At 38.0% G+C, this 14188-nt stretch overlaps 1 protein-coding gene across 3 annotated transcripts in view; it reads right to left on the bottom strand.

Annotated features, from left to right (window-relative positions):
• Positions 1-14188, bottom strand: part of CPNE1 (copine 1) — a 146873-nt gene that overhangs the window by 20083 nt on the left and 112602 nt on the right. For all 3 annotated transcript variants that reach the window (XM_088480681.1, XM_088480683.1, XM_088480682.1), the window contains exons 3-5: positions 13521-13649; positions 12392-12571; positions 10557-10631 (exon numbers count right to left, since the gene is read on the bottom strand). In XM_088480681.1, coding sequence (XP_088336807.1) covers positions 10557-10631; positions 12392-12571; positions 13521-13649 — 384 coding nt within the window. The remainder of the gene's footprint in view (positions 1-10556; positions 10632-12391; positions 12572-13520; positions 13650-14188) is intronic.

Genomic DNA, 14188 nt, shown 5'->3' on the forward strand with positions numbered 1-14188 from the left:
ACATTTAAAAACTTAACACCAAATTTAATTCCAAAAATTTATTAAGTTACAGCTCTCTGCACTCATTTCTGTTGTTGTAAAGAAGTTAATTAAATACTTCATTTGGATTTATACACCATATGATTTTGCACAGACTTCCTTAGTTCAGACATTAATCTCTCTAATCACACCAACAGGATAAAGGAGATATGGACTAGGCTGTGTTGTCATAAATGTATTAAAGGCTTCTCTCTTGGGGGCGTGGCTTGGACGTGGAGGGGAGAGGTAGCACACTCCTTGTGCTCAGCTTTTGGGGGGCTATAAAAACATCTGTAGCGCACCCCTTCCCCCTGCACCTGCCTAATTGTTCCACCTATTACCTCCCCCACAACGCTGTGTGACTCTAGGTGTGCCACTTACAGCACCAGAGCCCCGGTTCCTGACATTGGGCCTCCGCCGCCATCCGCCACCAGCTGCTCCCGCTGCCTGTCTGCTTCCAGGAGTGAGGAGACGGGAGCGCGACGCCGCGCTGCTGGACGGCGCTGGGCCAAAACCTCCTGGTGCCCGCTCTGTACTGCCGCGCCTGCGACGAATAGCCGCACAAATAAATAAATAATTACATCAGGCCACAAGTAGCAGACGGCTCCTCTGGCTTCTCTCAAGCCCCAGGACAGTACCGGCGGCCATCTTTACAATCACCAGCGCTCATGACTGCTGCATATACCTGCCTCTCCTAGTTTGCAGGTTTTCTCTATTTTTTATTTTTCTCTCCATCCCCCTGCTTTGATTTATAGACCCCTGTATCCTGATGAGAATATTTTATGTTTTTATTGGGACTCCTTTTCCGCAGCGGGATTGAAGTTATGGCTCATGTGAAGATCTGAGGAGAGAGGATGGGACACTCCCTGCTCACTGTATAATCACTTTAAAAGAACTCACACTCCTGTTCTCATTCCTGAATACTATTTTTGGAGCTTCACACATTTTTTCTCTTTTTCTATATCCGTAATTGCTTCAGATCCTGTCTACCATATTGCTTTGATATTTGTGTGTCTGGGGTATGAAGAAATTTTTAATGGCCCCTACTCCAGGTAAAAATCAGCGCATCAGGACTGGCAGACGTACAGATACTAATACTATGGCGGACCCTTCACAGGTGAGCGAAATGTCCACCTTGTCAGCAGACAACTCCTCGACAGGAGCACACTCCCCATCTCTCACCACGTTGCCAACAGAGGTACCACCAGCATTCCCCCTGATATATGAAGACATGGTTAGAGCTATAAAAGACACCATGGCTCCTATCATGCAGATGCAGGCAACAAAATTTGCGGATGCTCTCAAAGAAGTCAAAGCTCAACTGGATTCTACAGACCTTCAGGTGGTGACTAACGAGCACAAGATCGGTGAACATGAGCAGGATATCTTCAGCTTAAAACAGCAAGTCGCGTCCTTACAAAAATCAAACTACCAACTGCTCAGCAAGGTTGATGACCTAGAGAACCGCTCAAGCAGGAATAATTTGCGTGTGGTCGGGCTTCCTGAGACAGTGAGAGGTCCTGATTTGCTTACGCTTCTTCAATCTGAGCTGCCACAACTTCTAGGAGTGGCTGATTCTATTCCTGATTTCGCAATTGAAAGGGCTCATCGCCTGGTACCTTTTACTGATTCTTCCCGCCCACGCACTGTGATATTCAGATGTCTCAACTTTGCGCACAAAGTGACTCTTTGGTCAGCTGCTCGTAAATTAGACCGGATAATGTGGATGGATCGCCGCCTGCTTATTTTACAGGACTATTCGGTGGGTTACCAAAGCCCGCAAGGAAATGAGTCCCGTCTGCTCCAAACTTTTTCAAGCCAAGAGAAAATTTGCCCTTCTCTACCCAGCAAAGCTGAGAGTTTTACAAGGAAAAGACTTTAAAGAATTCACCAATGCAGCTAATGCACAAGCGTTTTTGGAGGAAGAGGACGAAGAACGAAACGCTTCCGTTGATTGACGTTCTCTGCCCATTGCTTGTTGAGTATAATCTTTCTACTTTCTCAAATATTAACATTTAATTTTTTTCTATACCTTATATATACACCATGTTATCTGAAGTTTTATACTATAGATAGGTTATCCTCATCCCAATATTCAGGGAAACAGCGTAAATTTAGTATGTCATTTTTATTAGAACAATTACATCCAACAGATCTTTGGAGTTTTCACCACCCGATAGATAAAGAATATACATTTTACTCAGCACCACATAAAATGCACTCCCGAATTGATTATATATTATTGTCTTCAACATTGGTTACGGCTGCTTTGGCCTCCTATATAGAACCTCTTATTCTCACAGATCATGCTTTAGTTTGGATAGAATTCTCTCCCTCAATACCTATTGGTAATGTTTATAATTGGCGCTTCCCTTCATATTTGACTTCATCTCATAAATTTAAAGATACAATACAATTATCTTGGAACTCTTATATGTTTTCCAGTGTCCAACATTTAGATACTCCCTTTTTATATTGGCAGGCTGCAAAAGCTGTAATTCGAGGGCAATTATGTCCTTCGCTGCACATCACCGCAAACATCACTCTCAGAAATTGCAAGATGCCCAATCTACTTTAACATTAGCTTGCCAAAATTTTAGTAAATCTCCCTCACCCCTTACCAAAACTAAATTTGACGAGGCCAGACTTGGTTGATTGTTTGGTGCAGCAGGTTGCAGATAGTCAAGTTAATACCAACAAATCAACTTTTAATATGCATTGAGATAAATCAGGTAAGCTCCTGTCCAATCTCCTACGAGGTACTCGTACCTCTTCTACTATTTTATCCCTTACTGATGGTGCTGGCTCTCTTCAATATACTGGTCAGAATATCATTGAAGTACTCCATGACTTTTACTCTGCTTTATATTCCCAAGACCCAATTGATACTACTGCCAAGGACTCATTCTGGCAAAAACTTACCCTTCCACAGCTCTCGACAGATCAAACTACATTTATATGTCACCTGATTACTGAGGAAGAGGTTGCTGCAACTATTAAAAACCTTCCCAACTGCAAATCGCCAGGGCTGGACAGCTTTACTGGTGAGTTTTATAAGCTCCTTCAACCATCAGTCATTACTCCTTTAACTAGTTTATTTAATTCCATTCTCACTACTTGTACTCTTCCACCGGGTTTTAATGAAGCCTTTATTACAGTGCTACCTAAGCCTGGTAAAGATCCTACTATACCAGCTTCATACCGCCCCATATCGTTATTAAACGTCGACTATAAAATTTTCACCAAAATTATCGCTAATAGATTTAAACAGGTTGTTCCTTTTTTGGTCCATGAAGATCAAACAGGGTTTTATTCAGGGACGAAGTTCTGTTTCAAATATCCGAAAGGTACTGGCGGTATTGCAACAAATTGATGACTTTCATGAGGATGATCTCAGCCTATTATTATCCTTAGACGCCGAAAAGGCATTTGATTTGGTGGTTTGGGATCATCTTTATGAGGTACTCAAGACGGTTTGGTTTCCCATTGCAAATTATTAATTTGATTTGTGCATTAAATTCTTCCGCATCCTTCAGAGTGATTGCAAATAGATTTGTGTCTTCCCAAATCTCCATTCAAAGGGGTACACGTCAAGGCTGTCCACTTTCTCTTTTATTGTTTGCCCTAACATTAGAACCTTTGGCAATCTCTCTACGTAACAATTCCTTATACACTGGTATATATATTGGAGATATACAGTTGAAGCTGTCCTTGTTTGCGGATGATATGCTTCTATTCATATCAAAACCTGCTACTTCAATACCAGCTATCTTAGAGGAGATACAGCGCTTCAGTTCATTTGCAGGATACAGAATTAATTTTCAGAAATCAGAAATTTTGCCTCTCGCATGCCCTGACCTGCTGCACAAATATCTTGGTATATATATTACACCTTCTATCAAAAATATTTACTCAGCTAATTTTCCGACTGTTATAGCTAAAATCACTAGACTAGTTAAACAATGGATGTCACTACCTTTTTCTCTTTTGGGACGTATAGCGGTAATAAAAAGCGTACTTTTCCCGAAACTAACATACCCACTCCAAATGCTTCCCATTTTCCTTTCCCATCTGATACCAAGATCTGTACAAACATATTTCAATCTTTTCTTTGGGAAAATAAAAAACCTAGAATTGCCAGAGCTAGATTAAATTTACCAAAAGCTAAGGGAGGATTGGGGTTGCCAGATATAAAGACTTTCTGCCAGGCAGCATCGTTTCGTTATATATCAATCAGATTGGTGTTTGGGACTTGCTCATTTCACAAACCCACAAATAGAAAACGCTTTATTTTATCTTTACTCTATAGTAGCGATTCTACATATGCCACGCTCTAAAATACCAGCTGGCATTTTGCATAATTTTTTTATTTAAAGATACTTACAAAGCATGGATAGCTATTCATAAGAAATTGAAATCTGACCCTACATTTACTAACTATCTTACAATATGGGGAAATCCTGTCTTCCCACCCTCGCTAACCATCTCCCATTATACCACATGGAAACAGAAGGGTATAGCGAAAATTAGGGATGTATTCGATCCGGGAGGACGATTTTATTCATTCTTAGAGCTTCAAGAAAAATACAATATTCCACATTCGCAATTTTTTCTTTATCTACAAGTTAGACATTTTGTTTTTAGTAGATTACCTTCTGGTGCCAAATCTTTACTTTTGTCAGATTGTACACTACACGCTCTATTTACACTCTGTTCATCCATTAAATTCAAACTACGTCTCATATATAATGATTTATTATTTACTTCTACTAGTTTATGGACCGGAGTATGGAAAGCTTGGTCGACGGATTTCCCCGACTAACTCTTCGGATGTTATACTGTCCACAATGCCACGCATTAGGAGTTCTCTTGTTTCTTCTAAATTACAAGAGGTTCATTTTAAATTTATGAATAGAGCTTATATATCACAGGCACAGAGACATTCTATCTCACATGACGTCTCTGGTATTTGCCCAAAATGTCATGCCTCTTCTGCAACATTTATCCATAATGTGTGGCAATGCTCCAAGGTCAAAAAGTTTTGGCGTAAGCTTCATAATTTTATAATGGATATGACTAAACTTAATTTACCTTTTTCTTGGGCTCCATTATTGCTAGTAGACTTTACATCCTGGATTCAGATATCCCTACCTAAAGAATATATCCCTTTTCTGTCTCTACTGAGTACAATAGCTATAAAAGCTATATTGCAAAACTGGTCATCTCCGAACCCACCATCGATTAGTATGGTGAGAACTGAACTACTTTCTATCTTATATTTTGAGAAAGGAGGGCTTTAATTGATATAGAAAAAGGGATTGCACCTTTTCATAAGAAATGAGCGTTATATTTGGACTATCTTCCTCCGGAAAATGTGACATATATAATGAAAATATTCGAAAACACTTCGTGGTCATTGATGCAAAATCTTACGTAGATAAATGTGTAGTATTATGATATTCAGGTTCTGTTCCTTTTGCACTTGTGAAAATGTACTGCATTATATAAAAAAGCAACCCGATTTTGTTTTTCCCCCTTCTTCTCTATTTTATTTTGTTGATATATACAATTAAAAAGATGGTATTGGATCCATATTTAAAAAAAAAATAAAATTGTACTGTTTGTAACGGTTTTCTCATAATCTTTGAATATATTTTATTGTATTCTCTGTTTTGTATTTTCAAAATTGAGATGGACTATTATTTTTGTATGCCCTGTGCATAATTTATTTCTGTTTTATTTGTTCTTACAATACTAATAAAAATCGTTAAAAAAAAAAAAAAAGGCTTCTCTCTTTCTTACAAAAAGAAACCCTTACTTTATATAAAAGATTGCCTCACTCAGAATGTTGCTGCACTCAGAATGTCACAAGCAAGCTAGATCCCGAAATGGAAATATAATGAATTAAAAATAAATTTCCGCAATTGCCCACAGAGTCAGAACAACATTTTCATTGTACTGCAGTGCTGGTCATTAACTACTCTAGTGTAGAAGTGCCAAACATTATCCTTAACATTAAGATACATTAAAACATTTTCCTTCCTAATTATTTTTAAAACAATGTTTCTAACATCCCAGTACAGATACTATATCGGTTGCACAGCTAGCTGCAACAGATATTAAAGATGTGCATACTGCATCATAACATATTCAGTACTCATTTCTCCTTGATGGCACTGCAGCACGAAGGTTTATGCAGCGGTGGGTATTTTAACTGCATGGCTCAGGTCCAGTTACATACCCCTAAACATGGGCAAACGCGCGGGAGGGGTTGAAGATATATGTCTCCGGTTGCCTGGAGACCCCCTTCCCCAGCCCACAATAGATATAGTAATGTAGAATTTACTAGTGCTGCATGTTCTTCTCTGAATCACAAATGAAATAATTAGCACCACCTGTGGATCTTTTAACATATGTCAGACAGTAAAAAATAACCTGTGCACCAACTAGGAGATATGGAAAACATGCACTGTTAGGGGTGCACTGCTATAGACCACCAATAGGGTTCATTATTTATACTGTATAATACAAAATTCAGTGCATAAGGAGACCAATATGTACATATATGTCCAGGGCAGTACTATGTTCTTCTGTTGCTCCCCCAGACTTGCTCTAATGATCTGGAATGGTGCCCACATGTGAAATAAAAACATTCAGCTCAGGCAGGATGACCCTACTGCTGCATTTAAGTGCTTACAGTGATCGCTTTTCCTGTATATGCTGGAATGACAATACACTTTGTATGATGCATATTAAAGCTGGATAAGTGCTAATAATCTTTAGAGCCCACACAGGAAAAAACAGAAAAAATGATGTTGAGAACGTCCTGGGTGTATACAATATACAAAAGCAGGATGGGATGGTATATTTCTGTTTAAACCAACTTATATATGGGTCATAGTATCCAATATTGGAAAGATATTTAATTTTTGAGTTGGCGGTGCTCCCCTGAGTCAGAAAAGACACAAGGTATGTAAATATGTAGAGAAAAGAAGACTCTTGGTTGGGGGCACTCAAATATTAGTATCATTAGTTTTCACTACTGATACAAGACTTAACTTTTAATATAACAATAATAAAAATAGTAGATAATCAACAATACATAACATACAACACAGAGATCTTCCACTATACCGTTCAGACAAGTGGAATAAATTGTGCACGTAGCACTAATAGGTGATGTGAAAATTAGCTAAGCAATGATACGGGCGAATAATAATATAGTTGCAATAATTCAACTGATTAGAATTGTCACATATAAATATGTAACAAGGATGAACTTTCCCAATGTTGCATATAGCCAAACAATTGCTCACACAAACGGGCATGAGAGAATCCCCATACTCAATGTTTAGGACGATAATACACCAAATTGTCAAGCTGACATATGTTAAGCCAGTATGCCGGACAATAGCTCAAGGCTATTCCAAAATATATTAAAAATTACTTGAGAGTTTGATGTATGAAACAGTTAGCATGTGGATGACATCTGTCAAAATATAGTATAAGAGCATGTCACACACTATCACAACATGATAATCATTTAAGTACATACGTATAATTTTAGGACAGAGACAAAAACAAAAGTTTAGTATTGTACTGTAAAGGTTTCTGCACCTGGTTCTTAAATAAGTATCAAGTTGATAGTATCTTTTGACAGGATTCGTACTACTATGCAGCACCTACGTCGGGTTTATAGGTGCTATACACGGATCATCAGCGGCATGAGAATAGCTGGCTATAAATTAGCCTAGAGCGTAATGCTCAGTCTACAAACAACAACCATTTGGTCACTTTGTCACCTAAATCAGGGAATAGAATACACGTGGTTATCATATAGCAACACATTGCATAAAGAACAAATAAATTCCTGTGAATAATATCAGAAGAGGCCCAGACAAATGTCGCCCCCGTTTCTGCTGTCATTGTGTCGTGTAAAAACAGAGGAGACGGGATGAGAGAACGGGGTTGGCAGCTGGTAGGAAGGAAGGGAAAGAGCACCTCTACTGTCAGTGTGCACAAGTTGCTGCTCCCCTGGTATCAAAAGACATTGCAGGACAGATACAAGAGGCAGACTGATAAGAGAGTGCAGAAGCTTATCTCCATACGTGCAGTAATCCCTTAGCAATCTCATGCATCAAACAAGTTTGCATGTAAAATAACGATATTAGAGGTATAGCGGTATAAATGGAAATGTCAACAATTCCTGGTTAAGACTACAGGTTATTAAACTGCTGTGTGGTCAACAGTTGGATCATGCAGCAACAAAACACCTTGATCCGGTTATTACAACATGATAAATAAAGGGGGTATAATACACTTCCCTATGATGATTTATGCAGAATAGTGTCTGGTTAGTCAAAAAATGAATTAAATGACCCTCCAGAGCAGGTGCACGGTACAGGGAGACAACCGTACGTTGTGATTGGGAGAATAACAAATAGGAGAGGGTCCCTCAGTTGTGCAAACAGCGGGGCCCGGCTGCCCGATCACAGGATACAGGGAGAAAAGAGAAGACGGTGTAATGCTTCTTACTTCAAAACTCAGACGGCTCTGGCTACATGTTGTATCATTCGGGAGGTGAGCGGAATGGTATCCAGCCGGTCAGGTTGTACGAGCGGTGATTTTTTTTGTTTTCAAGATCAAGCGGCTGTGACTGCATGCTGCATTCTTCGAGCAGTCAGCGGGATGGTGCCCGGCCGGTCAGATCACTCGGCGGTAGATGATGACGTACGTTTTGCCTCGTTAGGTAAGGCCATGTTGTAATAACCGGATCAAGGTGTTTTGTTGCTGCATGATGCAACTATTGACCACACAGCAGTTTAATAACCTGTAGTCTTAACCAGGAATGGTTGACATTTCCATTTATGCCACTATACCTCTAATATCGTTATTTTACATGCAAACTTGTTTGATGCATGAGATTGCTAAGGGATTACTGCACGTATGGAGATAAGCTTCTGCACTCTCTCATCAGTCTGCCTCTTGTATCTGTCCTGCAATGTCTTTTGATACCAGGGGAGCAGCAACTTGTGCACACTGACAGCAGAGGTGCTCTTTCCCTTCCTTCCTACCAGCTGCCAACCCCGTTCTCTCATCCCGTCTCCTCTGTTTTTACACGACACAATGACAGCAGAAACGGGGGCGACATTTGTCTGGGCCTCTTCTGATATTATTCACAGGAATTTATTTGTTCTTTATGCAATGTGTTGCTATATGATAACCACGTGTATTCTATTCCCTGATTTAGGTGACAAAGTGACCAAATGGTTGATATTTGTACACTGAGCATTACGCTCTAGGCTAATTTATAGCCAGCTATTCTCATGCAGCTGATGATCTGTGTATAGCACCTATAAACACGACGTAGGTGCTGCATAGTAGTACGAATCCTGTCAAAAGATACTATCAACTTGATACTTATTTAAGAACCAGGTGCAGAAACCTTTACAGTACAATACTAAACTTTTGTTTTTGTCTCTGTCCTAAAATTATACGTATGTACTTAAATGATTATCATGTTGTGATAGTGTGTGACATGCTCTTATACTATATTTTGACAGATGTCATCCACATGCTAACTGTTTCATACATCAAATTCTCAAGTAATTTTTAATATATTTTGGAATAGCCTTGAGCTATTGTCCGGCATACTGGCTTAACATATGTCAGCTTGACAATTTGGTGTATTATCGTCCTAAACATTGAGTATGGGGATTCTCTCATGCCCGTTTGTGTGAGCAATTGTTTGGCTATATGCAACATTGGGAAAGTTCATCCTTGTTACATATTTATATGTGACAATTCTAATCAGTTGAATTATTGCAACTATATTATTATTCGCCCGTATCATAGCTTAGCTAATTTCCACATCACCTATTAGTGCTACGTGCACAATTTATTCCACTTGTCTGAGCGGTATAGTGGAAGATCTCTGTGTTGTATGTTATGTATTGTTGATTATCTACTATTTTTATTATTGTTATATTAAAAGTTAAGTCTTCGTATCATTAGTTTTCACTACTGATACAATATTTGAGTGCCTCCAACCAAGAATCTTCTTTTCTCTACATATTTACATAAGAGCTAATTATGTCAAATTCATGGATTATGCCACACTCACTCTAAAATCAAGCATTTGCAAACTCCTCTAGAAATCATGCGTTTGCCCCTGCTAAATACACCCATATGCAGGAAGACTGGCAGGGCTGTGCAGTATTAGAACATAGCTTATGTTGCACAGCTGGGGGTAAATTAAATGCACACTGAGCCCCATAGCAAGAGCTATTATGATCACGTTGAAAGAGCTCACCAAGAAGGTTCTGCAATGGGGTAAAATTAACTCCCCACTATTTCTGGCCCTAGTGTGGAGCACAGATAATAGGGGAAAATAAAATCACTTAATTCATCCTTCCACTATAGACATACAAGAGCTGAGAGATAAAAGGACACTGGTAGATTTAAAAAATAAATAAAAAGAAATAGCTATACAATACCTCTGGTTAGTAAAAGATGTGAGTTTTAAACACTCCACTTACTGTAATCATTCCCTTTCCAGCAAGTTTTCCCTTCTTCAGTTCCAGTGGCCCTTTCAATTTACGATTGGATACAATCTAGCGGAACATAATAAAAAACTTGAACTGTACTGGAAATCCTAGCAAGCTTTGCCCATAACTGATTTATTTTTAATATATGCTGTACTAGTGGAGTGGTCTTAAATTATACAAAAATGCATTTAGCAATTTATTAAAACAAAGCTCTGGATGGATGGCGTCCCCCGTAGAATCGTCCATAACACATGGATGCATTGACAATTAACTCAGGAACTGCACATGCCCCAACCATTGATACACAGCAAGTATACCAGTTGAGGGGAAGCAATCAGAAAGATGTACATCTGATTAGTATTATTTATTACTTCTAAACTATGATGTAATCAAATGAATAGACCATGGGATATTATTTCCAAAAGTAGAATTTGCCAGCAGCTTAGCTTGTGTGGATGTCTGTTATGGCTCAGCAGAACTAATTTTACAAAGACAGTAGTGGCATCTAATATTATGATGCATATTTTCTATTGTTGTCATTGATCAAAAAATGTCATGTAAGCAATATTTGCAGTTTAACCTACAGTAATACTAAAAGGTTGCAAGTAACATGAGCAGCTAATCTATGATATTGAATATTAATCTTGGTGTGCCATCTTACTGGATTGACATGTATACTGCAACTTAATGAGTCAACATAAGCTGCCTGATTAATGCTTAATATATAGATCGATTTTCCTACGCAATAGATCGAGATTTATACAGTACTGTGCAAAAGTTATAGGCAGGTGTAGAACAATGCTGCAGAGTAATACTGCCCATCCACTAGGCGAGATTATACCTAGCGATGGAGCGATAACGTTATCGCTCCATCGCTTGGCAATCGCCCGCAAATCGGGCAGTAAAAGGTTAAAAACGACCAGCAATGCGCGCGCTGGTCGTTTTTAACATCAATCATCGCCCGAACATCATCGAGTCTGTCTGGGATTACATGTAGAGACAGAAGAATTTGAGCAAGCCTACATCCACAGAAGATCTGTGATTAGTTCTCCAAGATGTTTGGAAGAAGCTGCCTGCTAAGTTCCTTCAAAAACTGTGTGCAAGTGTACTTCGAAGAATTGATGCTGTTTTGAAGGCAGAGTGGTCACACCAAATATTTATTCGATTTAGATTTCCCTTCTGTTCATTCACTTTGCATTTTGTTAATTGATAATAGTTTATTTTTAACACTTCTATTTTTGAAAGCATTTAACTGTGCAGCATGTTTTTCCACACCTGCCTAAAATGTTACACATTACTGTATATCTATGCATTTCTAAATGCATACATATAGAAGTGTTTGCATTTGGGGTGTGCAATATATGTATATTCCTATACATATAATCATTTTGGACTTGGGAAACCTGTGCAAATTCTGATATTTTTTATTGTCTTTATAGTTCATAAAGTCCCTAAAAGTATATTTGTCCCTAAAAAATTGTATTTCTATACATCGTCACTTTTGGCTTGAGGAGCCTGCACACTGCACGTGCAGAGTGTCAAGTGTCTGGTTTTTCCTTTATTGCTCCTCTCCCTGTCATCACATTGAGATAATACATACCTCAGTTTCCTCCTAGGTAACACAGTTATACAATATTGAAAACGCAATCCAAATTCATCCCGTAGTTTTTGCGTGATGCCAGAATGAACAAACAAAAATTCAGAAAAACATTTTTTTTTGTCTTCAAAGTTCATACACGGTCCCAAGGAGTACATCTCTCTAAAAAATTCTATGTACAAACAAAAACATTACAACTTTATTATAAGTATAGATTTACACATCATACCTGACCAAGAGTACACTCATACCCTCCAAGATAATCATCATCGTTCAGATCAACAGATTTGTTGTCAATATCATAGACTCCAAACTTGATACTCTGCACTTTCTCAAAGTAATAATCAATAACTGGTTTTGTGGAGAATTCCGGGCTCTGACAGTTCTTGATCCTCTCTGTCCGGGTCAACTAGAGTAAAAAGATTACAAGGTAACATTGATTATTCATTATTTAATTTGCCAAGGCCATCTCTTCAAAAAGGACAGCAAAGTGCTACGTACACTGCTCGAAAGTGTAAACTGCAAAAGCATACATATAGCATAGGTTTTACTTTTGTAGATCTAGTCAGAAGCCCTTTAAAATAAAAATTACATGAAAGTGGACTTGGCCCATTTTTAAATAAGCTGGTTTATTGTATAGTAAATCATTTTAACTAAAAACAAATTAAAATCAAAGACTGTTCTAAGCACATCAGTACTACCTATATATACGAGCATTGACTATAGTAAACAGTGTCAATCAAATACCAAAAAAATAAATACTTGTGTGCGCCATAACGTTTTGATGTGCAATTAAAGGTTATTTCCAGGTAATATTTGAGCATGCTACAATTATGAGTCCATGATCAAAACCACCATCATGTATCTATGATAATCCTCTGGGTTTTTTGCTCATATAATTACATGTGTGTGTATAATAAGACCCATTTGGGATCTTTCTCTGTGTATGTCATTTGTCCTATTTTTAATGACCTTTATAATTTTTTTTTTTAGAGATTTAGCAGTTATTGATTAGTGCCCCCACAAAAAGTTTTTTTCTCCTTTTTTGCTGGTCTCATATTACACCAGACTCGAGAACAGTTATTTAATAGCTGCTACAAAACCATTCTTCTAATTCTCCCCTTAAAACATAAGTATTAGTGTGGTGGGAAATTACAAAACACTATGGTTAATATTTCATGTAAATGTATCCCTTACAAATACAAATAAGCTACAGTATCAAGGCAATTCTAATGTTTTGTAGAGGTAGATAAAATTTAAGATGAAGAAAAAAAAAAGTGGATGTTCCTTAAATAATTTATTTTCACTGTTAAATTAACACTAATAGCTAAAAGGATGAATTTGCAATACTATTTTACCTCTGACCACTTTCCATCACCAACGCTTTGTAATACCACACAAAGGGGATCAGATTTGGATCCAATATCCTTATCCAGCAGATCTGAGCAAGAGATAGACAGCTGGACTTTGGTCACACATTGAGCCATCTGTGGAAGAAAAGATCACGACTTTTTATCACAAAGATTCACGTGGCAGGTTGTCCAGCTCTGAAGACTAAATAAAAGCACAGCTATTTTAGGCAGCCAACAAGAATAAAATCATAGCCCAAAAATTTGCAGGAATGACTGTACAGCCAAACTTTTCATATGGAAACGTAAAACGTCATATGAGTAGACAACAAAAGCCAATCTATTTTACACCTTCAGCTGTAAGAGGAAGCATGGTATTAGGAACACAATTGATGTTACTTAGTAGCAAACATTATGCGGACTATAGGTTCAGTTAAGTATTAAACTAGAAAATCTCACCTTACCAATAACCTAGAATTATATAAAAAAATAACGTATCTATGATACTGGGAAGTATCGGCTTTAGTAATACACTAATAAAATTGACATCACAATTACTTTTCGGGCAATGATCAGCCTCACAAAACATCCAGAGAGTACTGAAGCCAAAATCAATCCTTTTGTTTTTATCAATATGGCATTAAATGTGGTTTCCCAGCAACAAATTGCAATGGGTA

The sequence above is a fragment of the Taudactylus pleione genome, unplaced genomic scaffold (assembly GCF_031769625.1).
Source record: "Taudactylus pleione unplaced genomic scaffold, aTauple2 ptg000256l, whole genome shotgun sequence".
In the NCBI taxonomy this organism is placed as follows: domain Eukaryota; kingdom Metazoa; phylum Chordata; class Amphibia; order Anura; family Myobatrachidae; genus Taudactylus; species Taudactylus pleione.